This window comes from Acomys minous (assembly GCF_964271855.1).
Source record: "Acomys minous genome assembly, chromosome: 9".
NCBI lineage: Eukaryota > Metazoa > Chordata > Mammalia > Rodentia > Muridae > Acomys > Acomys minous.
In genome coordinates this window covers 44,846,214-44,873,838 of record NC_140490.1, presented here as the reverse complement: position 1 = coordinate 44,873,838, position 27,625 = coordinate 44,846,214, and the positions used below count along the sequence as shown (strand labels likewise).

Here is a 27,625-nt window from a genome sequence, read left to right as displayed (position 1 = left end):
GCTTCCTGACATGTGTGAGATACAAATTTTCTATGGTTGTCATTGGCTCAATTCTGTACCATTTCTCTGCATAGTGGGAAAACAGGTGATGAGACTTTTTGACAGGACAGACTACATTTCTGCTAACCCACTAGACTATGTTTTCACAAATCTGCACAAATCACGTGATTCACAGGGATCACCTATACCAACTGAGTCTTTCTCCCTAGAGTCAGAAACATACCATCTTTTACAGGATTGTGTGCTTAAAGGATGTGGGGCTCTTGAAGTGGAAAGGGGGGAAATTATTTTCTTCTCAGAGAATGGCATCTCTTGAACGCCAGTGAGAAAAGAGCTGAGACTCTTGTAAAGGGAAGGTGTAGGAGTTACCTGGCTGTGTGTACCACAACAGACACAGGCCTAGGAACAGTTTGCAGGCCCTGGTTTGCAGTTCCCTAAGATGCCTATTGCAGGGTTAAGAGCTTAAAAAAAAAAAGTTTTGAGACATCTGCTTAACATAATAGCATAATTCTCAGTCATTATGAGAAAACAGTCATGGCTACTTAGGTACATGTAGACTTTGGGTTTACACTTAAATAATGTGGGTGTTCTTTACTAACATTTATAAATGTTTTATTAGTCTATAAAATGTGAGTGATTTTTGAAACTAATTTATAGGTGTTCATTTATGTAAGAATTTCATAAAGTATTCTCAAATAAGGTATTTCTAGAGTGACTTACTACAGTCTCAATGGCCAGTTGCCATGAATTATTAAACTCCCCCTTTTTTTTCTTTCTTCCAAATCTTCCAGTAGACGTCTAGCGTTTAGCTAGAAGTTTTGGCTCCGATACAAACAGTGATGGAAAACATATGAGCAGTAACAAGTTTTAATCTCGCTCTTCAGTACTAACATGTACTAATCTGTGGAAGCAGTTTATTCTAGTATCACCCAGGGTGCAGCCACACAGAGACTGTTAGGACGGCTGGCTTTTTGTGTTTTCTTTTCTTTTAAATGTAATACTTTATCTTTTCTTCTGAAAGAGGTTTGAGGATACTTACATTGTAGCTAAGTAATACAGGGTGGATAAATTCTACTTTGAAGAAAACTCTCTTCTGACAAGGTATGTTTTCATGTCTCTATTACATGTACCAGTATACAGTTATTTTATTGTTGATCCTAAGGAAGCATAAATGTTATTAATAAATATTTGTGAATTACATGGTAAACTTTAAACTGTAGTTCCTTAGAATAAACATTATTTTAAAAACCTCTGCATTTTGTAACTAAAATTACTTTAGTTTTATGGCTTCTAATAAATTTATTTTAACCATTATGTACTTTTTAAAAACAACGTGAAAAACTGTCACTAATGCTTTATTATAAATATTAATATGACTGACTGATTTTAAAAAGTAAACAGATATCTTATACAATCCTTTTGAAAAACAATATTACTTTACTAATATCAATGAAAATTTAAATATTAGATATATTAGAGTCTTTCACTATGTAAATCTATGATACTGTTTCTTTAAATGTGTAAATTATTCAAATGTCATTTTTTCTATACCTTTGAAAACTTTTTTTTCCTTGCTACATACATGTCTTATTGTACAATAAAATAATACTGGGAAATTATAACAGAAATCAACATAATTTGAAGAATACCTATCAGCAATAGTTTAAACAGTCTATATTTCATATGAAAAATTAGAGACTCCTTTTCATCAACCTCATTCTTAAAGATTTCCTTTGTTCTTTTACAAAGTGCACTTAAAAAAAAACAAAGTATACTTCTTTTTTTAATATCTTAAAAATTTAAGAATGCTTTCACCAATCTACTCCCAATATTCTAAATAGAACATAGTATTCTTTCATGCTAATGTATTCAGAGGTGTGGCTGCCATGAAAACAGAGGCCACATGCTATGAGGACTGAGTCACAAAGTCACAAAGCCTGAGCAGTTTCTGTGTGTCTTATCTATTGCTCTATAAATAGTGTGCTTTATTATTACTTTATTTTTCTTGTAATCCAACCAATAACCATTGTGTTAAGAAAGGAAGAAAATGAAAGAAAGAAAAGAAGAAAGAAAGGGAGACAGATGGAGCACAAGCCTAGCTCGTGTGAGAGGATCTGAGCTGCTGTTTCTTGTTTGGTTTTGGCATGGAGCACTGCAGTATAGTAGTGGAAAGAATTGGAGCAATGCAGCCTCTGTTACAACTAACCGCTACATTAGAAATGAGCGTCCTGATACCTGACCTGAGGCTTGAGGCAGAACAGACCAGCTTTACAAGCACTGGTAGAAATCTCAAAAGTGGAGAGGAATGTCTTGTTTTTAAAACAGCAGTTAGGTTGCTGAATATAGTTGATAAAGAGAAAAACTGGCATCTAAGGAAAGAAAACAGCCAATACTTTAATTAGAATATCATTTATATTTTCAAGGTAAAATTGATTAAAAGTATTGGTATCTATGAACAGATGGTACAGTGATTATGTTTCCCAATGCATGCTTGGGCTTTTAAGTTATATGATGATAAGGCTATGCCTTGATTATATCTGCATGTAGTCTGTAGTCTCTCTGTGAGATATACTGGACATGTTATGTCACATTTATATGCTGGAGCTTATAACGTATCTGTGAACTGAAATATTCAAGTCAAGTTGTCAAGTGGATCTTTAAACACGGGATTAAAGAATACTGTGACTTATATACCTAAAAAGGTTCTGAAAGAAAACAGCATTCTCTCAGACAAGATTTCCATTTTAAGTCTGCAGACAGTCTAAGGTTAAACAAGAAACCTCTGTATTTCTTTGCTGCATTTAGGAAGTCTGAGAAGATGGTCAGACCTCACCTTGTCTTTTTCAGAGGAGAGCTGTTTCACAGAGGAAAGTTGTTTCACTGTCTGGAAGCGACTCTGTGAGGTGAAAATCTACTCGGAGCATGGCTGAGAGCTTTAGCAGAGAGTGAGGAAGTTGCCTCAGCTCTGCTGCCTCCAGGGAGTTCTGGAAGCCCAAAGTCTACACTTCCTCTTCTACAGAGTTCCTGGGAGTGATGTTTTAGAGCTGTTTCTCAGCTCTAAATGTTCTGATTTATTAGCAACAGTAGGAACACTGGGACAGTATTCCCAAAGTTTTCTTATTAAGACTAGAACTTGAGACCAAATCCCAAAGCTTTCCATAAGTAGAAACACAGACAACACTGGTCTAAATCAGGAAAATAGAGTATTCCTGAGAATGAGATATATTTTTAAAAATCTTATAAAAATAGTACAATTTAAATGCTGCCAAAGTGAATAACCTTTCAGGGGGGGTTTGAGATAGGATTTCTCTGTGTAGGCCTGGCTGCCCTGGACTCACTTTGTAGACCGGGCTGTCCTCGAACTAACAAAGATCCACCTGCCTCTGCCTCTAGAGTGCTTGGATTAAAGGAGTGCACAACCACGCCCAACGTGTACAGTGCTTCCTCTTATGCACTGCAAATATTTATCCAGTGTTAAACAGCTGTAGAGTGTGACCAACAGCGATTTAGGATCTTCTCATGGACTCCTGAAATCTATAGTAGATATCTAACAACATCAGTGGACAAATTCCTCAGGATAACAAGGTTGGCCTCTGTTTTTTTTTTTTTAACAAGCAACTGAGAACGAATGCGAATACACACACACACACACACACACACACACACACACACACACACACACACACACACTGGCTAACAGAAGATAGAAACAGAACTGCATGTACACCTACAGGCCAGAAGAGGGCACCAGATCTCATTATAGATGGTTGTGAGTCACCATGTGGTTGCTGAGAATTGAACTCAGGACCTATGAAGAACAGCCAGTGCTCTTAACCTCTGAGCCATCCCTCCAGCCCCCTAGAATAGAGAACTATTAAGAAGGCATTTCTGTTCCTAATATAAAAGGATGTTTGTAACAGCTATAGGTGGCCAAAGATCTAAAGGTGTGTGCTCCCTAGAGTACTTTCATTGGCATTATGAAGGTAGTATGGTCCAGACTGTTTTTTAGAACCTCTACCAAGAGGTAGTTTCATTGAGGTGGCAGGCTGTGAATATATATGTCTGTACCTATATAGGTCTGGTTACCTCCACTACTTACCAATGACAAGGCTCCTCTACTGTGAGACAGAGGTCTCAATTCATACTTCCATCTACTACAGTTTTGAAAAAGACAGGCAGTCATGAAATACTATAATTCTAGAAAGAAGTTAGAAAAGGAGGGACTGCAGCTGATGCTTAGTGAACCTGAGGCAGGATGTGGAAGACAGCAAACCCATCACTGTTCTGCTTCTTGGTTCCCTGTCCTATGTGCTTTCTCCTTACTCCCGTACATCCACTTCCAACTTCTCATACCCCATATCCTGTTCCTCAACCTGAACCTCCACTCAGCATTAGGGGAGTTACTCTCAAGCTCATTTAGGCAAGTAGGCTAAAGGAATCTCTCTCACCAGCATGTGGAACACATACACATGAGTCCAGCCCTCAACTCTGCTGCCAGGCCACATGGAAAATCAAGATGTGTTCTTGGCACTCACTCTGGGACGCTAACACACTCCTCTTGTTATATATACTTTAAAAGTTTTCCATAGTTTTCTTAGTTCTATATTTCAAATACCTTAGAGTTAAAATAGTTTTTATTCTTATACTGGAAGATAAAGCCCATATAATTCAGTTTTTACAGTAAAAGACTTAAACCAAAACAATCAGCCAACTTAATAAACCCAATTTTCATTTGCTATAATCTAGAAAATGGGGCTAAGACCTTAAAGCACTGTGAATTCCAAAACAATTTTTCAGGAAGGTATTTTTTTCTTTGTCTTCTGGGAGAGACCAATGAATGAGAACAATGTGTGTGGAAACGTGCCAGCTGTGCTATCAGTAGAATGCTAGAGAAGAGGTAGAAAAGGGCAAGGCATATATTTAGGATTAAAGCAAAGACTTTTGTTGTCAGGCTGGTATTTCAAATATTTTAATAGTAGGTACGGTAACACATGTCTAAAATCCTAGCACTAAAGCAGATCACAAGTTTGAGACCAGACTGGGCTATTAAAAAAAGTCTTTGCACCACCACCACCACCACCACCTATGTGTGAGAAAAGGTGTCATTCTACCCCATTTATATGGTATTATACTCATTTAAATTTTTCTCAATGCTTTATTGGTTTAAAAACGTAATGGGGGATTATTAAAAGGAGAGAAACACTCAAGAATGTCATCTTCGCTGGGCGTGGTGGTGCATGCTTTTAAGCCCAGCACCGGGGAGGCAGAGGCAGGTGGATCGCTGTGAGTTTAGTAGCCTGGTTTACAAAGCAAGTCCAGGACAGCCAAGGGTACACAGAGAAACCTCGTCTTGAAAAAAACATGTCATCTTCAAAATTTGGGAAACTCACATCTACAGTCAGAGCCCTTACATGCACCGGGCTGGAATATACAGTGGATACTTACTAATTTAGACTACTAGCATATTCATTTATTCATAAAAAGTGTGTGTGGTGTATGCTTGGGCACATGTGTGAACAGGTGTGTTCAGCCATTTTTTAGATAGGGTCCTCACTCAGTCTAGAACTCGGCACTCATGCTAGAATGGCTGTCCACAGAGCCCTCAGGGTCCATCTGTGCTCTCCCCAGGTCACGCTGAGCACTGGAGTTATAGACATGTGTCAACATACCCAGTTTTCAAGTGTGTGCTGAGGATATCAAATCAGTGCTTCATGTTTGCATAGTAAGCCCTTTACTCACACAGCAATCTCCATAGCCAGCTCTCCCTCACTGCCATCAAAGCACTTAACATTCAAGAGTATCCCTTTTTGTTATTGTTGTTTTCACAGTGTCTTTCTATATAGCTCAAGCTGTCCCAGGATTCTCAATATAGCCCAGGCTGGCTTCAAACTCATGATCTTGTGCAGACTCCCAAGTGTTGAGATTACAGTTATGTGCCACTATGCCCAGCTTCTAATGCTAACTTTAACAATATACTTCATAAGAGTATTTAATTAGGAGTTATAGTTATGTTTTGAGTAGAACTGCGAGGAAAGGAACAGGAGGGCTATATATGCCACCTTACCAATTAAATGAACTGACATCATGCTTGGGACGGGAATACTTTAAAAAAAACAAAAACCCACTGAGCTAGTAGGCATTGTGGTGCACGCCTTTAAATCCCAGAGGCAGAGGTAGACGGATCACTGTGAGTTCGAGGCCAGCCTGGTCTACAAAGCAAGTCCAGGACAGCCAAGGCTACACAGAGAAATCCTGTCTTAAAAAACAAAACAAAAACAATAAACAAAACCCCAAAATGTTCATTGACTGATTGGGGTAGTGCATGCCTATAATTCTATCTCAGAGTTCAAACTTGGCTTGGTCTATATAGAAAGTTCCAGGCCAGCCAGGACTACATCATAGAGACCTTGTCTCAAAGCAAACATATTAAATCCACAAAACCCCCACCAAAACAAACAAATAAAACCCACTAACAAAACAAATCCATAAAGCCGGGCGTGGTGGCTCATGCCTTAATCCCAGTACTCGGGAGGCAGAAGCAGGCGGATCGCTGTGAGTTCGAGGCCAGCCTGGTCTACAAAGTGAGTCTAGGACAGCCAAGGCTACACAGAGAAACCCTGTCTCGAAAAACCAAAGCCAAACCAAACCAAAACAACAACCCCCAAAAAAACAAACCCACAAATCCATAACAACAAAACAAACAAAAGCAAAAGAATGCTCACTGAACAACTAACTGTGGCAACCTCAAACTAGGATAGGCCAAAAAACAGGACTTAAAATAGCGTTGTAATTGTAAGCTTCCTGTTGCTGAGATTAGGAGTAGCTGTGCATCTGGAAGAGCTGCAATGTAAGGATGCAAAAAATAAATAAATAAATAAATAAATAAAAAATCAAAGGAGCTGGTGATGCACTTCAGTGGGTAGATGCTTGCTGAGTATTCATGAAGTCCTGGGCTCCATTACCAGCACAGTAATAACAGTACATGGTGGTGTATACCTGTAATCCTAGGACTTGGGTGGTGGAGACATGCATACCAGCTGCTCAAGGCCATCTTCAGTTATATAGAGAATCCAAGTCAGCCTGTGGGTATGTGAGACCCTCTCTCAAAACAAGCAAGCAAGCAAAACAAACAAACAAAAAAATCAGTGACAACTAAGTCAGCTAAGGACAAGCTAAATTTCTAGAGAAAGACTGTTTTGGAGACTAAGGCTGAGATGGTATTAACAGTAAGGAGCTGGGAAACCGCAAAGAAGTGTGAGGTAAGAAGATGTACTGGAACCAGATGTGGGGACTCACACCTGTAAACACAGTATTTCAGAGGCAGAGATAGGAGGAATGCCCATAAATTCAAAGACAGCGTGGACTACATACAAGTTTTCCAGAATGATTTTGTCCCTGCTTCTCATCTACTTCCCTACCTGTACCCAGCAAATGTCCCCGCTGTGGATTCCATAAGTCTCATTATCAGACAACCACTCCCTGTGCCTGTCATGCTCACCCATATGCAGAACCACTCCCTGTGCCTGTCATGCTCACCCATGTGCAGAACCACTCCCTGTGCCTGTCATGCTCACCCATGTGCAGGTTCTTACGCTTGCACAGCACACACTTTCCTGACTGCATCAGCTCTATTTCTGATTTTTAAATTCAGGAAAATGTAAATGTTAAAGTTAATTTCTGGGTTCTGGGACACAGCAAACTGCTGACTCAAGGATCAGGTATTCTGAAACTGGGCCAGACACATAGAATTTTCTTTCTGAGTCACCTTTGACACAAATGCAGACCCAGCATATTGTTAAGTGATGGAGGCTGAGGGACATTCTGGAGAGCCCTTTGTTCTCGACATTCAGCAGATGTATTATATGCATGGTCGAGTTAAGACTTGGTTTTGCTAACAGATATCACTGGCATATACTTATTCTTGAGGATTTCATTATGTTTTTAATCTTTGAAAATGTCTAAGAATGTACATATTTCCTAGGTTGTGGTAAGTGCTCGTAATCTCAGTATTTGGGACTGAGGCAGGAGGAGCACCCACAAGGAGTTTGAGGCTAACCGGTGGCTATATGGAGACCCTGTTTCAAACCATAAAGTAACAGTAAGAATAACTCCTAAACTGTGATGTGTAAATAAACCCATGGGAATATCAGAAATCAGATGGTAATGAACTCATGCTCTGAAGGTTCTCATTTACACATTCTAGTTTGTATACGCTTTAACACACACACACACACACACACACACACACACACACACACACACGCACCCAAAATGAACTAAACAACAACAACAAACAAAAAAAACAAACAAAAACCCCATAGCATCTACCAGAGACAAATACTCAACCAGATGAAACTCAGTAAAATAATGAACAACAACAACAATAACAACAACAAACAGCAACAACAAAAAGGTCTGGGCATCAGATGGTCAAGATGAGGTATTAGATAACAGAACAGATTAGAAATAAAAAGATCCCAATGACATGTGAGAATAAGGTTGGGTGCGGTAAAAAATAAGTCAGTTAAGAAAAATGTCCACATTGTCTAAGAACCACTGAGGATATCCTTGGAAAACGACATAGATATTAGCAATGGAAGGATTTTGAGACTACAGTGTTAATTATATAATACTTAAATGTTCTTTCCTAATTATAAAAGAAATATTTATTGCTCATAAACTTAAAGGAAAAAAAGAAGACAAAACTTACCCAGGCTGGGGATATCCAGTGGGTAGAGCACTTAGCTAGCCCTAAGTTTAATCCCCACCACTACATAAACCAGGTATAAGTGTTGTACCCCTGAATCCTAAACATGGGAGGTAGAGGCAGGAGAATCAGGAGTTCAAGGCCATTTTTGGCTACATAATAAGTTCCAGACCAGCTTGGGATATGTGAAACTGTATTTCAAAACATATTAATAAAGACAAATACTTTATCCATAGTTCTACCACTGTCATTTATAGTTGGTCAGACTTATTTGTATTACTTATTTTTAATTTAGAAGTAGGTTAAGTATTTTTAAATATTTGCTTTTTTATTTCACAGAAAATAATCTATACTAGTATTTCATTTTAATTTCTTTCACTGAAATTTATCTCAAAGTATGAGATCAAGCCTGCACTTACCAGTAAAATTTGTTCCAGACTCCCAACTATTGCTATTATGAGCATGCACCATCACTGACAGACACAGCTGTTTAAGTTAATAGATTTGATCTTACACTACCTAGTAATGGATAAAAATGTCATACTCTTGCCAACACTAGAAACGTATATAGCAGAAGCTGGAACTCTAACTTTCAATGTCTATTGAATGGCAGGTTGGACTTGTCCCCAGGACAGAATGAAGGAGTACTTGCTGCTGCTGCTGCTGCTGGCTGTGTGCTCTGCTAAACCCTTTAGTCCTTCACACACAGCACTGAAGAACATGATGCTGAAGGATATGGAAGACACAGATGATGATGACACCGATGATGATGACAATTCACTCTTTCCAACAAAAGAGCCAGTGAACCCCTTTTTCCCTTTTGATTTGTTTCCAACATGTCCCTTTGGGTGCCAATGTTACTCTCGGGTTGTCCACTGTTCCGATCTAGGTAAGGACAGGAGGCAACTTTGTTTTGAAGAATACTGCTATTTTGAAAAGGTTAAGAGGATTAAAAAAAAAGTAGTCACTGAAATTTCAAAACTCTCTTCAATGTAAAATGGTTTATTTGCACTCTTATTATTACCACACTCTGGAAGGCAAGTGTGGGAGCCCAGGCTTTTAGTCCACACTACTTAGGAAGCCAAGACAGAAGGGCTGAGTTAGAGGCCACCTTAGGTAAAATGGAGAGGACATGTAAGAACTAAGAAAAGTGGAGTGGTGGTAGGTTGCCTGCTCCCTGCGCTCATTTTAATCCTAGAACTGCAAAACAGGCAGAGAAATGTTTAGATGGAGAATACAGCAGACTGCAAAGCATATTTACACTTACTGAAAATTCAGAATAAAAAAGAAAAAAAGGAGCACCTTACATAGAGAGCATTCTTTTTCTTTTCAAATCTAATCACTTAATTTTTAATTTCCTTCACCATAATTCAACTCAAAATGTCAAGAGGTTGACCCTGTCCTTGCCAGTAGTACTCTACAGTAACAAAATAGAGTGCCATCTAGAGCAATGCCGTGGACCTTGTAGATGTCATGAGATCTTCAGATATTTTAAATGCAATGTTCTATTCATTGTGAATATTTTGGGCTTAGAACGTCCTAAAAAAAGAAGTGATTGAACTAAAGTCTGTTTAAAATTTATCCTTCTTGCTGAGTAACTTCATTGTGTTGTTTTTGTTGTTCTTGGGTGGCTGCGCATTGCAGCTCACATACTGGCAACCAAGAGGGGAGAGGAAGCTGGATATAGTGCCACTCAGGGAGGCAGAGGCAGGCGGATCTCTGTGAGTTCGAGGCCAGCTGGGCCTACAAAGGGAGTCCAGGACAGCCAGGGCTATTACATTGAGAAACCCTGACTTGAAAAACCAAAGAGATAGAGAGAGAGAGGGATGGAGAGAGAGATGAGAGAGACAGACAGAGACAGAGAAGGAGATCATGACAAGTCAAGTCTGAAGGGAGGAAATACAAGAGTGAAATGATGTAATTATATTATAATCTCCAAAAAATTTAAAAGAAGTGTGCAACTTTATCCTATTCTGAGATAATAAAGGTACCTGTTGCTCCTGCAAAGAACAGAGACTAAAGGCATAAGGGTAGGAAAGTGATGTGAGTTAAATCATTTTGTTCTTGAAATAATACCGTAGGTGATGAATGAAATAATTTATATCTCATATCTACATACTAATCTAGATATTTGTATGATCTGTAAATAAGATTTACAGCCAGCTAGAGGAATTGACTATTCACAGTAAAACAGTAAGTTATTGTTAATATTCATGAAAATAATCTAGCATATCTACACTTTATACACTTTGGGTGGCTTCTTTTTATTTTTTTGGACAGGGTCCCACTCTGTAGGCCAGGCTACCCTAGAACTCACAGAGATTTGCCTGCCTCCCAGCCTCCCGAGCGCTAGGATTAAAGGTGTGTACCACCCCACCCAATTTCTTTTTTGGTTCTTCTTAAAAACGAAAAATGGTCAAGACCCATATGTTCCAGTTTCTTGATAACCCACAAATCTCCAAAGCTATTATTTTCAACCCAATGTGCATGGTGCAAGCTGCTGCTTGTGATCTCTACACAAAGCCAAGCACAGCCTACCACCATGTATATCACATTGGAGGCAGCCAGGTGCAAGACACATGGATACATACTTTGTAAAGATAAGAAGTTCCTTGAAAAGGTTTTGAGACTTTGCAAAAGAAAGTGTTATTTGTCACTTTTTACAACTACCAAGTCCTATGTTATTGATCACCATGAATTTTTAAAATGTACATCTCTACAGAATTACTGATCTCATCTTTAACATGAATGTCTAGCATCTGTAACATCTTTGTTTGTTTCTCAGGTTTGACCTCGGTACCAAGCAATATTCCATTTGATACTCGAATGATTGACCTTCAAAATAATAAAATTAAGGAAATTAAAGAAAATGATTTTAGAGGACTCACTTCACTTTATGTAAGAATATATATTCAATATTTTCAAATACTTAACTGACAATTCTTATCACTGTTGAAATGATTACTTACACTGCATCAGTATAAAGATATCTTACTTTCCTATAGTTGTCCCACTGCAAAATTCTTGTATTCAGTCAAGTAAACAACACACACACACACACACACACACACACACACACACACACACACACACACACACACTTTGTTTGTTTCCAAGATAGTTTCTTGTTGTAATAAGCCCTGGCTGTCTTGGACTCGATTTGTAGACCAGGCTCACAGAGATCCACCTGCCTCTGCCTCCCTTTAATTCTCTGCCGGGCTTAAAAATTAAAAGCATGTGGCACCACACCTGGCCCCAACACTATGTATTAATCCAATTAATGTTTACAGAATACTAGCCAGATAAAAGGTTACTATGCTGAGAGTTTAAATGATTTCATAATCAGATGACAATGCTCACTAGCTACTAAAACGAGTAAGAAGAGAATTACTGCCAGTGTTTAGTAGCCTTTGATTCCAGCACTTGAGGGGCAGAGGTAGGTGAATGTAGGCCAGCCATAGCTACATGAAACCCTGTTTCAAAACCAACAAATAATAATGATCTAAACCAATAATAAACATAGTATGTAAGAAATCTTTACCCCAAACCACTGACTTAAGATCTCACCACAGTTCTCTAACTGTAGCACACAGAATATATTCATGTATGTATTTTTTGATCTTTTAAAAAGGAAAAGAATTTCCCCATTCTATATTAATAAATATAATTAATATTTTATTTTCATGACATTACCTAGGATTTTGGACCTTATGAGTCTATTGAGTTTCTAATTTATTCTGAAATTCAGGTAGGATGAAGAGTCTGCTGTAGAGGTGCCAGGCTCCTGCCAGCACTGCCCTTGTCCTGCTGAGCTGAGGCTAGGTGTGCCAGAGGAGCAGCTCTGGCTCTATACTGTTTACAATAGTGGGCCAGGGTTAGCTCTTTCAGGCCAGTACTCTATACTCCTAGGCTGTGCTAGAGAAAATAAACATACAATCTGCTATCTTTAGAGGAAGTAAAATACTAAGAGGAGAAGAGAATTCACAATCATACTAGGCCTTGCATCTAGATCTATTTATATACAACAGTAGTATAGATTCTACATCTGGGTAACAAGGGTGTCCCCACCCCTGCCCCATCATCCCAGATCAAAGACATACTCACCATATTAGAGGCACACAAAAAGATAACTGTCATGGTATACTCAGAGCCTGGAGATAAGGTCAACCCTCCCCAAAAGCTTGTGTTTAAGCACTGTACTGCTTGGTAGCTGGCCTCTAACAGTTCTTTAAGGTAAAAAGACAGTGTTCAATTGCCAAATAAAGTGCAGTTTCCATATATGGAATCCAAATATATTATGACTTACTCATATACTAAGATAGTTAGCAATAACACAATGGATTCTACCAAAGAGACATCTAGGCCATCCCAAAAACTTGGAGAAAAGAGAGGTCATTATTCTACCATCAGACTGAAAAGATGTGCATAAATACACATGTAATTTAAAAAGAGAATGTGGAAAGTTATAAACCTGTGAATGCTTCTACTACCTTTGAAGCAACATTAAGTAACCACGAAAACAACAACTGTTATTTGATACCAAAACTATAAAAGTTTCAAATCAGTATAGCATAATCTTATTATATTTTAAAGTCAATTTCTATACTGCATTGTGTTAAAGGTGCATTTCTGGTGTTGGGTGAACCTGGGAACAGCTCTTGGCACTATCAGCTATATAACACTGGCGGAAGTCGCCTCACCTTCCTCAGAAGTGAGAAGGGTGTAATGATCGCATGGATTTTGTACAATGGTTTGTAAGTTGCTACTCAAAGATAGGGATTTCCTTGACTGTTGATCAGTATTAATGTCAGACCAGTGTGAGTAGACTGACCAAATATGTTAATGTAAACCACCTTCATTTTTATTTTTTACAAGACATGAAGGTTTCACTATTACCCAGGCTGGCCTCAAACTTATGTGATGATCCTTTTTATCTCCCCCAAGCAGGTGTAGTAAGAAGCGTCTGCCACTGCTGCAGGATAAAGCACTTCCATCAGCAGCTGCTTTATACTTGAAGTAGTGGTATTCTGTATAATACTAAAAGTTTAATTTATAATGTCATCTTAAATTACCTGTCTTAAAAGAGAAATCAAATGTCTTAGCCATTCGAGGAGTCGCTGCTCTATTTTAAGCTGCCTGTTTGGTGCTGGTACTCTCATAGAAAAGATAACACACAGAGTGACTGGGATCCCAGAACACCCTCAGGCCTCCCTACTTACTTCTCTTTGCAGTTACAGTTACTGCACAGTGCATTTTCCTCTCCACTGTTTGTTAGTGATGGCTCTAGGCTGCAGGACAGCCAGTTCCTTGTATAAAAGCCAACACTGAGAGTACAGCTGACCTGGGGTTACTCTGCCAGCCCATCATGCCAGGCATTATGTCATTCAGCATTGGACAGAGCTGAACAAAGTTGAAGAAAAGCTTTCTCCTAGTTTTATTACTCATCATTCCTTTTATTTAATTTCAAAAATCCAACAAATGCATGTCTTAACCAGAAAACAAACATATAAATGACAAAGACATAAGTCCTGAGCACCATGACAAGATCTTATTGAGGCATATACTTATTAGGCAAAGCTCTGACCTTCATTTACAGGGCGACAACAAGCAAGTCACTTTCTTTTCATATACATTTATTTTATTACACATGCATAAAACAAACTACATACAGCAGGGAGAACCATGTGACAATCATGAGTTCTATAAATGTTACATTCATAGTGATTTGGCTATTTGTATTTGTCAAACTTGAAGTAAACATCTTTCCTGTCTTGTTGGGTCTAAATTTCTGAATGAAATTCAATATCTATCCTATCTCATCTCTATTAACTTAGCTCCTTTATCTTGATATAAAAAGATCTCATCCCTAACCAACTAAACTTGATTGTAGAACTAAACTATCTGTTCTTCAACACCCCTCAGAGACTTGAGAAGGAATAAGACTTAAATTCCTGAGTGAACCAGCAGTGCAGGTTAGCAGTTCCCAAAATGAACGAAATGACTGAGACAGTTTACTGCCTGAACAGTCACCCAACACTCTCTATAACGTTGGAGCCTCATCTTCGGTCTTCTGGTCAAGTCACTTTTTTTTTTTCATACTGTACTGTAGCACTCAAAGGAAAGCCTGATTTAACCTCATGAGGTCATGTCAGAGTCAGGAGCTACCTTTGTGATTCACTAAGTTGTTAAAGCCAACTCCCTATCTCATTTAACTGCTAACTAAAGGGAAATACACCGGAAAGGAACTTATTTTGCTAGAAGGCAGCAAGAAACAGTTTCCCCTCTTCTCCTAGGATTAATCTCTCTTAGATGAAACCTTTAACAGCCATGGTTTGTCAGGAAAGAGGATGATTAGAGAGAGACACAAAGGCCAGAGAGTAAATGAATGAGCACACCCTCGAAGGAGCTTGCTGTGCAGCCAGAATGTATGTGCTAAGGAGAAACAAATGAGAAGCCCTAGGAAGACATACTGTATCTACCTAGAAACAAAAGGAAGAACAGAGTATGGATAAAGTTTATAAAAGAAATAAATCTCAAGCTGCTACTTACAGAATCAGATTATCAGAGGGACAAAAAGATCCTAAAGATGCTAAGAAACTTGCCACCACAATTGGTAAACTTCAAAATTTTTTTCTGTTCAATATAGCAGAGGAAGCCGGGCGTGGTGGCACACGCCTTTAATCCCAGCACTCAGGAGGCAGAGGCAGGCGGATCGCTGTGAGTTCGAGGCCAGCCTGGTCTACAAAGGGAGTCCAGGACAGCCAAGGCTACACGGAGAAACCCTGCCTCAAAAAAAAAAAAAAATCAACATAGCAGAGGGAAAAAACCAGAAGTACACTATTTTACTTTTACTGTGAATGTATCTAACTAGCACCAGCCTTTAAAACATTGTACTGTTCTAACTCAATAAAAACTTTTTTCTTTTTTGGAGATAGGGCTTCTCTGTGTAGGCTTAGCTGTCCTGAACTTGCTTTGTAGACCAGGCTGGCCTTGAACTCACAGAGATCCACCTGCCTCCCCGAGTGCTGGGATTAAAGGAGTGCACCACCACACCCAGCTAATAATAAATATTTCTATAGCTGAAATTGTGACTGGTATCTTTAGCTAGTAAACAAACAGTAGAAATTACATTGATTTCCGTGAGTAGTTCTTGTAGAATACCAGTAATCAATCCATTGCCTTGAACTAGTGGTTCTCAACCTTCCTAGTGCTGTGAATCTGTAACAGTTCCTCATGCTGTGTTTGTCCCCAACCATAAAATTATTTTAATTGCCACTTCATAACTGTAATGTGCTACAATTATGAATCATAATGTAAACATCTGTGTTTTTTGATGGTCACAGGTGTGACCTCTGTGAAGGGGGTCATGACCCACAAGTCGAGGATATATGCCTTAAACTGTATCTTTCTATGCTTTATCTAGGCTCTGATTCTGAACAACAACAAGCTAATAAAAATTCATCCTAAAACCTTTCTAACTACAAAGAAGTTGCGAAGGCTATATTTATCCCACAATCAACTAAGTGAAATTCCACCTAACCTTCCCAAATCATTAGCAGAACTCAGAATTCATGATAATAAAGTTAAGAAGATACAAAAGGATGCATTCAAAGGAATGAATGCTTTACATGTTCTGGGTAAGTTTTTCCAATGAATGGAACATCTTGAAGTTGTAATTAATGCCCAAATTTAGGTTATTAATTTTCAGAGTAATTTAAAAAATTAATCTTTGAATCTATTTATAAACTAAAGTGTAAAAATTACAGGACATAAAAGGAAGTTTTGTGATGCTGTCTCTCGCTCTCTCTTTTTTTAACAATCTGACACTTTGCTCTGTTTTTAGGAACTGAATCCTAATTAACAAAGCCTATGCTATTAAATTTAAAGGTAGCAGTTTAATGTATTGTATAAACTACTGAAACATAATGTACACAGTCAATTCCTTTATTATTTGGAATACAAACATAATTATGGTTATCCATCTTAAGACAGGAAGAGTATTTTATTGTACCACTTAACTCTCACTATTTTATGGTAATGCCGGTCATATCACTGCCATCTTCCCACACAGTCATTAAAACACCTAAGCAAAGGTCATGTCCATAGAGTTGCTTAATTCAACCAAGTACATGGCATCTATGAAACAGCTTCTTACTGACATTTCTTCTAAGTTAGATTTCTAGTAATAACATAATTTATAATTTATATATGGCATTTTAAAAATTAAAAGGTAGAGCTAAGGAGATAACTCAGTCAGTAAGCTGTACAAACATAAGAACCTGAGTTTGATCCTCAGAATCTACATTAAAAGGTTGGGCATGGAAATGCACACTTTAAAAGAACACTATTTTACTTATTTATAGTGTTTTGCCTGCATGTACATATGCATGCCAGAGAGGGCCCCAGATTTCACTATACATGGTTGTGAGCCACCCTGTGGTTGCTGGGAATTGAAGTCAAGACCGTTAAAGGGAAGAGCCAACAGTGCTCTTAAAGTCTGAGCCATCTCTCCAGCCTTAGAAGTGTATACTTGTAATCCCAGCATTGAAGAAGCAGAGATGGGCAGATACCTACAGTATAGTGGCCAGCTAGCCTAGCCTCCTTTGCAAAAACCCTATCTCAACAAACAGACACATCTAAGGTGGTTATGTGTAATTAATTTACATCAATTTAAAACAACATGGGAAAAATGGGTAGCATCTTAGGAATGATATCCAAGAATAATCTCTTACCTCCATAAGCATGTGTACATGCACACTAACAGTTTAAGAGGTAACAAATGGAATAACACAAATGCCTTAAATTATGTAAAGGGTGTTTTCCCCCCTGCTGCATTATTACTATAAATGCACCAAAACCATCATGCTTATTGCATACTGGAAACTAATGCCATCAATTGAGTGGTTCGAGATGAAATTATGTATACGTATATATTTCACAAAATTCAAAGCAGTGGTTTTTTCAGTAGAAAGATAAGTACACAGATGTAGGTAACTAAGTGGAAATGAGTATGAATAATGAAGACCACACTTCTCTACTATTTCAGACTTCTACATGGTGAGTTTCCATGATGATAACTGATGTGTGCTAAATCATGTAATTTCTTTCACAGAAATGAGTGCAAACCCTCTTGATAACAATGGGATAGAGCCAGGGGCGTTTGAAGGGGTGACAGTATTCCATATCAGGATTGCTGAAGCAAAACTAACCTCAATCCCAAAAGGTTTGTATTTATTTTACTTAAAATATGGTATTTTAAGAAGCACCATCTTTTCCCTGTCTTGACAACTCCCCCAAAGCACTATCTTTCAATAAGTTAACATTGTTATATTATCACACATTAACTTGTAATATTTAAAATGTTACACAATACCAGAACTACACAACAACCAGAAGTCCCGGGCCAGTGGATCTGATCACAGAACTATGAAATGTTGTGCACTTTCACACACTACAGAGAGCCGCATGTAGTGACCATTTGATAACATCAAACCATAACCTTTTTCTCAGTAAGAATTAACAGTAAAAAACAGTGAGCTTTCTATTTTCCTTCTCTTTTCTGATATTTATTCTTCTAAACCTGTCAACCTATGAGGTTCTATAGAGGTGGAGAATTCTGTAGAGGAAGAAAGAGAGCAAGTTGAATGGGGCTAGACCCTTATCCTTAGCTATGATGCTAAAGCTGAGAGGGACAGAGATTGTAAGGCCAGATGGGGACAGCACTGGCTTTGGCAAGAAGAACGTATCACAAAGGGTTCTCTGACATCTTCCCAGGGCTATGGTGAAGGTTAACGTGTCAATACACAGAAACACTTGAAGACCGTGTCTGGCACATAGTACACGCCATAACCTTACTATAAGGAGCTCTACACATCCAGCCCTGGTTCATGGGGCCTGAAGTAGGCATTCCAAAGAAACACGTTCCTTCACTGTGCTGGATAGCTTACTTCCAAACTTGCTACCTGATAACTAGCTGGGTAGGACTGAATGCCTTTCTTGGATCTCAGGATCACAATCTTGCTTTCTCATCTCCAATAAAGGCTTGTTTTCTGTGATAAATTCTGGGATAAAAATAACCCATATTAATAACACTTCTCAATTTCAAGCAGTAATTTCAGTATCTACCAATAAAAATAGCAACTTGTCCTTACGACTCTGATCCAAAATGAACAAAACAAAGGGTACAAGACAGTGAAATTGATATTTATAATACAAGTGAACTTATATGGGGCTGGAATGATTCAGCAGAGTTATGAACACTGGTTATTCTTCCAGAGGACCCAGGTTCAATTCCTAGTTGTCCACAAGGCTGCTCATAAACTTATTCTGGCTTTGCCAAGTGCCAGGCTTGCATATGGTACATGGAAATACATGTAAGCAAAACCCATAGATACAGAATTAAATTATCTTTCACTTCTTTGAAAGATATATAAAGTAAATGTGGAAAGATCATTTTTCCCCACAGAGAAGAAATAGTTTAATCCATACCTACATACATAAATCACCTTTAGAGTTGAAGTGGTTGTTTAAACTACTAGAAACCTAGAATCTTATAATTTTTATAGTAGTACAAAAAATAACAAATTCTACCTAGTAGGTCAAAAGCACACAATTTCTTTCTTGGATGTAAGCAGGGAAAGGAGTGGAGGTAAAGAAGGGACAGCGGAGGGCTTAATGGGTAGGGTGCCCAGCCTGACAGCTCGGGTGACATCAGTAGGCACAGCGACTCTTTCCTACCCTAAATATACCTTAACTACAATTTTCTTTAAAAAACTAAAACATATTTTCAGAGCTCAAGAAATTATGTCTTAGGGGCTGGAGATATGGCTCAGAGGCTGAGAGCACTGGCTGCTCTTCCAGAGGTCCATTCCCAGCAACCATCTGTAATGAGATCTGTAATGAGATCTGGTGCCCTCTTCAGGCCTGCAGGCACATACGCAGGAAAAACACTATATATAATACATAAAATTAAAAAAAAAATCTTTACAAACAAAAAGAGCCAAATATCTCAACTTACACAGCTATTCTCTCACCATCTTTCTGGCATTCAGAAACTTGTAAAAAAAAAGTTATTCACTAAAATGTGATAGTCTGTAGGTCAAAATTCTACCAGTAATATAACTTGCAGCAGGGTGAAATGACACATCCCAGAAGGTCGGAGCAGAAAGAATTAACAGAAGGAAAGTAGAAAATGTCTTCTTTGCTGTTTGTGTGGGAAATTCTACTGCATACTCCCATGAGGATGGGGAGGGCTGGTGGTAAGGAATAGATAGTCCCATCCAAAAGCATGCCAATATTTGTCAGCAGCAGATGGGCTTTTGTTAGATTATCTTTCTGTGTATACCCCTACTCATGCCTGTCTTATAGAGGCTCTGCTCATTCTGTTCTCTTGTCACCCATTTTCCTCATGCCCTAAGGACAATGGTCCTCTTAAACTCATTAAGCTCAGGGCTGGTGAGATGGCTCAGAGGTTAAGAGCACTGACTGTTCTTCCAGAGGTTCTGAGTTCAATTCCCAGCTACCACATGGTGGCTCACAACCACTTATAATGTGATCTGATGTACTTCTCTGGCCTGCAGGTGTACACGCAGGCAGAGCACAGAATACATTAAAAAAAAAAAGTTCATCAAGCTCCCTATTAAATTGCTCTTCTCCAACTTCCTACAGTTCACCCCAGAATAGGCTGACACAGGACACTATCTAGTAATTCCATGTAAGGATGGACTGTCTGTTCCATGGGAATATTAAAAGCCTATGGTGACAGACCTTTTGTCTTATAACTGAAAGTATTATATAGTCATTGTATAAATATAATTAAACTCAAGCAAAATTCAAAACATTAAAATCCTGTCAATTTACAAGAATCATTTTCCAGCTTTCAAGTCTGTTTACTTTTAAATTCAAATTAGGGCTGGAGAGATGGCTCAGCAGTTAAGAGCACTAGCTGCTCTTCCAGAGGTCCTGAGTTCAATTCCCAGCAACCACATGGTGGCCAATGCCTTGTTCTGGCATGCAGGTGTACATGCAGACAGAATACTCATACATTTAAAAAATTGAATTAAATTTAGCCATAAAGTCTATTGATAATAATAAGCTATTCCAACTTCATTCATAAGTTCCTGCCATTAACATGGGAAGGAAATGTTTCAGCAAAAGTTGAAAACAGGAAGATTTTCTAGCAAGATATCTAGAACCATAGGTTGAAAAATAATACATTGAAAGATGAGTCCCCTGGTCAGCCTCTTTCATGACATCTATAAACGCAGAGGACTAGACTCTGGGCACACAAGTGTGAAAAGAACAAATGTTCTGCCATATGCCAGGGCAGTGCAGCTAAATTTCTTATATAAAATAAATATTACTAACTCAAACAAACATCTCAAAGAATAAGATTTTATATATTGATGATGTTAAGAAACAAATGACTTAACAGGCAACCTCTGGGCATTTGTATGATTTGCCTAAAACAAACTTGTCTGCTGCTTTTTTTCTGTAAAAATAATGTTACAAAGTTAATAATCACAGAAAGTTATTGAGAAAACAATTACAGCTAATAAATACATCCATAAACAGAGACAATATTATAAAGTCACCAAAGCCAATTACAACAGTGTACATGTACTGCTAGTTATTTTGGAAGCTAAGAAAAGAGTCTGGCTTGCAACCAGGAATTTGTAGCTAACCTGGGGATCCTAGGTAGACACCATCTCAATCACATTTCCAATTTTGAGTGAAGAGCAGATCAAAGCAACAACTACGAGTGCCTAAAGCATCAAATGAAGAATGACCTAACCCATCTGGCAGTGTTTCTGGATCTGAGGGCCAAGACACAGAAATAAGGAGGCACAGTTCTGATAAACAGTATTCCTGTAAGCTGCCAGCCAAATTCAAAAGATGAACATCTCAACCAAATCAGTCTCTCAAACAAATAAAAGGAAATGTAAGGAATATGTTATTCAAGTTTTTGGGCTGTGGTGTGTGTGTGTTTGTATGTGTGTGCATGCGCATGATCGTGTGTGTGTATGTGTGCGTGCACGTGTGTGTGTGTGTGTGTGTGTGTAGAGTTGTAATTTTAAATTTTATTTAATGTGTAGGGCATCAGATTTCCTGCATCTGGAGTTATAGACAATTGTGAGCTGCCATGTGGGTACTGGGAATTGAACCTGGGTCCTCTGGAAGACTAGCCACTGTTCTTACCCACTGAACCATCTCCCCCCACTTTATTTTTGGCTTTTCGAGACGGAGTGTGTGTGTGTGTGTGTGTGTGTGTGTGTGTGTGTGTGTGTGTGTAGCCTTGACTGTCATGGACTCGCTTTGTAGCCCGGGCTGTCCTCAAGCTCACAGCGATCCACCTGTCTCTGCCTCCCGAGTGCTGGAGTTAAAGGTACACCACTACTGCCCAGCTGTATATTAATTGTTAATACTCAAAATTTGGAGATCAACCTAGGTGGTCTACAGATCGAGTTCCAGGACAGCCAAGGCCACACAGCAAAACCCTGTCTAAAAAAAAAAAAAAAAAAAAAAACCAAAAAATAATTGGGGATCATTTTTTTTGTAGTCACTTAGCTACAATCTTATATAATCTTAAGTCCTTGATTTGTTTGCTTTTGAGACAGGATCTAACTTGATATCCAGGCAGCCCTTGAATTTGCAATCTTTCTGCTCAGTCTTTCGAGTGCTGAGGATATAAGTGTGTGTTATCATATCCAAGGAAGAAGAGACTCTTTAAAACGACGCAAGACAATTTAAGACAACAAGGGAAAGAAATATTAGATGATAAAGGATTGTTGTCAATTTCCAGAATACAGATAAAGTGGTTATGTAAAAACAAAACAAAAAATATGAACTTATCAGACATCTAGCAAAGTATTCACAGGTTACATTTCATTATGTGGTAGATTTTTTTAAAAAATATATTTTATTAATTTATTCATATTGCATCTCAACTGTTATCCCATCCCTTGTATCCTCCATTCCTCCCTCCCTCTCATTTTCCCCTTACTCCCCTCCCCTATGACTGTGACTGAGGGGGGCCTCCTCAGTCCCCCTGTATATGCTCATAGGGTATCAAGTCATATGGTAGATATCAGTTAAACTCCACCCAAAAATGTGACTAAATAAACAAGTAAATAAATGAAGTAGATGAAATGGGAAAATGGAGCTAGTAGTTGAAGCAAGACAACAGTATGGTGGTTCATAATAATACTTTCTACTTTTGAGAATGGTTGAAAATTTCTATTACGAAAGGTTTGTTACAAACAAACGCTTGAAATACCTGTCTAATTCCACAGTCTGAAGCCTGGTCAACAGTCACTGAGGCTTGGCCTTACGATGTCTAACACACATCTTTTTCTTTTTAGGCCTACCACCAACTTTACTGGAGCTTCATTTAGATTTTAATAAAATTTCAACTGTGGAACTTGAAGATTTTAAACGATACAAAGAACTGCAAAGGTAAAAGTTCCCAAAGTCGTCACTGAAACATACATGACTAAAGCATTAATGAAGATTTTAGAGATTGTACAGGGATCCTACTTAAGAAAATATAAAGGGAAAACAAAAACAAACAAACAAAAAGATTCACTGTTATCGCTGCCTGTGCTAACACTCATATCCTACATGGTGGTGTGGGGGTTTAGCAAATGGCTCATCAAATCTAACCATGATACATTTTATATTATCTATAGGCTGGGTCTTGGAAACAACAAAATCACAGATATTGAAAATGGAACTTTTGCTAATATACCACGTGTGAGAGAGATACACTTGGAACACAATAAACTAAAAAAAATCCCTTCAGGATTACAGGAGCTGAAATACCTCCAGGTAACACATTGTGTTTGGTAGACATTTTCGTTTGTAAAGAACAGACTAGTCTATCTCAAACAACAATCCAGGAAGCAACAAGAAAGCTTTAAATATAATGAACTCCAGTGGTATGGGTGGGAGAGCATGAGGAGAACACTTTCTACAAAGATAGCACTCGAGAAGAGTAAGACCCTCGTCACCTTCACTTACTGAAACTGCTGAGGTCATTGTGACAAAAGACGCTCATCAAGCAAACTTCAAGTTGTTCAAGTTTCTCAAGTAGGACTAGTTAGGACACTAAGCAGAATCATCTGTTTCTTTTGTTCTAGAAACATTTCACTAGGTAAAGCAAGAGGATTAGGATCCAGGTGCTAGGTTAGAAGTGGGTATACAGTTTTAAACATTCACACCAAAGAATGAAATTAACTGAAAAACCAGTATGGAGCATGTGTTTAGTTTTTGTTCTATTGCTGCAATAAGACTAGGAATAAGGCAACTTAGAAAAGGGGGAGTCAATTGGGCTTCCGGCGTCAAGGTTGGAGCCCATGATGGCAGAGTGAAGCCATGGCTACAGGTGGCTGGAGCACAGCTCAGAGCTCACTTCTGATCTACAAGCAGGAGGCAGAGCACACTGGGAATGGTGGGAGTTTTGAAACCTCAACGCCTTCCCCAGTAACACACACCCTGCAACAAGCCTTCTCTCCTGATCTTCCCCAAACAGCTGCACCACGGGGTCCAACTATTCAAACATATGAGACCATGTGGCCATTCTCACTTAAACACTACAGAACCTAAGGATACAGGCTACAGATGTAGCTCTTACATAGAATGTGTGAAGCAATAGGCTCAATCCTCAGTATCCACACACTCTCTACAAAGCTCATATTTTGTTATCTCCTGCTGGAATAAGTCACCAAAAATGAAGACAGTATTTTACAAATAATTCTAGAACTTCTACAGTTTTCCCTAGATTTCCATGGATTCTCATCTATTGCTCTCAGATGAAAAAAATCCTTATTTTACTTCAATCCATTTTTGCCAAGGCCTTTCCTTACTCTGCAAAGGCTTTTCTCCTCAAGGAGCAAAGCAAAAGTAACTAAGCACTGAGTACTATTGGTACTATTTCTTTTGTTGTTGTTGTTATTCCCTTTTGAGACAGAATCTGATTATGTAGTCCAGGTTGGTCTCAAACCCACTATGCAGCATAGACATTTTAAAAGCTCATAATCCTCCTGCTTCATTCAATTTCTTGATTACAGGTGTGTACCATCATGCCCAGGTTTTTCCCCCCTATCTTTAAGTAAGTCTTGTTCACTGCACTCTGGAGACTCAAGCCACTGAAGAATGGTCTATGTGTGGGTGTGGGTCTTGGGCTTCCATGTTTCTGCAGCCATGAGCACAGCCCAGTGTTTTCTCTGAAGCCACGTCCCATCTCCACTCCAATTTCCACATCTGCAGCTCTGCACTACAACTTATCATTTCATAGTGCACACAATTTTAACGGAAAAGAACACAAGTCCCAAGTGGATAATACATACCTGCAAAGTAAACCAATCCACACCTAGCCTTTAATCTCAGCACTTGGAAGGTAGAGGCAGGTGGATCTGAGGCCAGCCTGCTCTATGGAGTGAGTTCCAGGACAGAGAGGTACACAGAGAAACCCTGTCCTGAGTGTCCCCAACAAACAAACTAACATAAGGGAACAGATGAATATGTCCATAAATCACAAACAAATGCTACTATATCTGAGAATAGTGGTTTATACATGCAATCCAAGGTACTCGTCATGAGGCTGTGGCCAGAAGATCACAAGTTTAAGGCCAGGTTTTTTAATGGAGCAAGACTCTGTCTCAAATAAAAATAAAAAGGATCAAAAGTGTAGCTCACTGGTAGAATATTTCTCTATCATGCATAAGGCGCAATTTCAAGATTTAGCAACTCTAACTATTAATAAAACACATTCCTTTTGTATTTACTGGGCATTTAAAATTCATTCATTCTTTTCCTCCATAACAGATAATTTTCCTGCATTATAACTCAATTACAAGAGTGGGAGTGAACGACTTCTGTCCAACAGTGCCAAAGATGAAGAAGTCTTTATACAGCGCAATAAGTTTATTCAACAACCCAGTGAAGTACTGGGAAATCCAACCTGCAACATTTCGTTGTGTTCTTGGCAGAATGAGTGTTCAGCTTGGGAATGTTGAAAAATAATAATTAATGACATCCATTGAATATAAAATTTCAAAAATCTACACATTGGAATACTTGAACTGTACTAATAATGATAATATTGTATACATAAGCAAAATTCTATACCATGTGGCCAATGACAAAAAATTTCAACAGAATTTTGCCTATCAATACTCAGAATAAACATCTATTGCAGTGTCCCTTTGCACATGAATGATTCTGCATAAATCTTTTGCTTGAACATTCTTTTTTCCCTCAACAAAAGATGATATTCAGTATTTAACACTTCATTACCAAGTATGTTAAATATAATTGTACTGTAAACAGAATGCTTGACTTAGTAACATTGTGCCCTTTCCTTGCTGTTAGAAAAACAAAACTAGCAAGAACAGCAATATGAAGAGTACACATATTTTTATTATCTCTTTAAGAACTCAGATAGTACTGTAATATTTTGAATAATGTTGAAGTATATGTAGTTTGACAAAATCATATTGAAATTCTCAACTCATAATAAAAATTCAAGTATTCACTATTAACAGATAATATTCATAAGAGTTGGTTTTGGAACTATAACACATGATTTTCTTTTAATTATCTGGTTATAAAACTGTAAAATATAATAGATTTTTATATAAAATCTATAATGTGCTTTTTATGATCAGTTATATAAGCTTTTAAGAACACAGTACCTGTTAGGTTACAAAGTGTCATCACTTCAACTAGAAATATTTCATGATATTCCTTTGGAAGAACATGGACACCGATCAATTTTATATCAACTTGTCTTTTCAAATATGCAGACCGGATAACTCTGAGAAACACACGTAGTCTGACAAAAACTGAAAACTGAACAAAACTTAGGAGTACCTTCATGAGCTAGGCGTGGTGATGCTTGCTGTAATCCCAGCACTCTGGGAGGCAGAGTCAGGTGGATCGCTGTGAGTTCAAGGCCAGCCTGGTTTACAAAGTGAGTCCAGGACGGCCAAAGCTACACAGAGAAACCCTGTCTCACACTGCGCCCCTCCCAAAAAGAGATGCCTTCATGTGTTTTTTTTTTTTAAAAACAAAACCTGATATTCAATATGAATTAAGTAAAAATTGGAAATAAGAAAAACATTAAAATACTGGTTTTAAATCAGATATGTGTACTTTGGCTCAATTTGTCTCTCCCCATAAATCAGGAACATACTATTTTATTCTTTAGAAAACTAATTTAATATTTTATGTTGTTTCATGTGTGTGGGTGTCTTACCTACATGTATGGGTACCACTTGCATGCCTGGTCTAGAGGAAGGCACTGAATTCCCTAGAACTGGAGTTATAGACAGTTATGAGGTACTATGTGGGTGCTGAAAACCAAACTTGGGTCCTTTGGAAGAGCTGCTAGTGCTCTTAACCACTGTGCCATCTCTTCAGCTCCTTACATTTATTTTAAACTACCTCAAAAAAATCTAGACTTCAAATATATTTTATTGTAGAAGAAGAAAAAATGTTATAGATATGTAATAAAAGTGGTAGAAGTTTGAACACAGATGAAGAATGGTGAATAACACCCCAGTCTTCAACCTAAGCACCAGTGGTATTTTGGGCCACTGTTCTTGGGGACAGGGACTGCTATGCACAATGCAGAATGCTAGCAGCTCATTTGTCTCTACCTCTTCCAGCTGCCACCATTGTGATAATAAACGTTTTCTCCAAGTATTGGCCAGTGTTACTGTATGAATGCTGGAAATGACAGCAAAATCTGAGCTGGCTAAGAGCAGCTTCTTTATAGTAAATGTACATTACATCTAAGATGACATAACTTTGGAAACTAGTATAAAACTGCTGCTTTGTAAAAACTATACAGAAGAACATAGTGAGATTCAAATAGCAAACATTTATCACTTGTGTAAGTGGTACAAAGTGCAGGAC

The 27,625-nt window shown here is 38.2% G+C and overlaps 2 protein-coding genes across 2 annotated transcripts in view; one reads left to right on the top strand and one right to left on the bottom strand.

Moving 5' to 3' along the window:
• Positions 1–27,625, bottom strand: part of CENPP (centromere protein P) — a 193,280-nt gene that overhangs the window by 70,605 nt on the left and 95,050 nt on the right. The gene's annotated exons all lie outside the window — the stretch shown is intronic.
• ASPN (asporin) lies at positions 418–26,851 on the top strand. The gene is made up of 8 exons (XM_084794703.1): positions 418–1,101; positions 9,321–9,596; positions 11,493–11,605; positions 16,131–16,344; positions 17,820–17,930; positions 23,068–23,161; positions 23,395–23,533; positions 25,532–26,851. Exons 2-8 carry the CDS (start codon positions 9,344–9,346, stop codon positions 25,727–25,729), a joined length of 1,122 nt encoding a protein of 373 aa, XP_084650829.1. The 5' UTR covers positions 418–1,101; positions 9,321–9,343; the 3' UTR covers positions 25,730–26,851.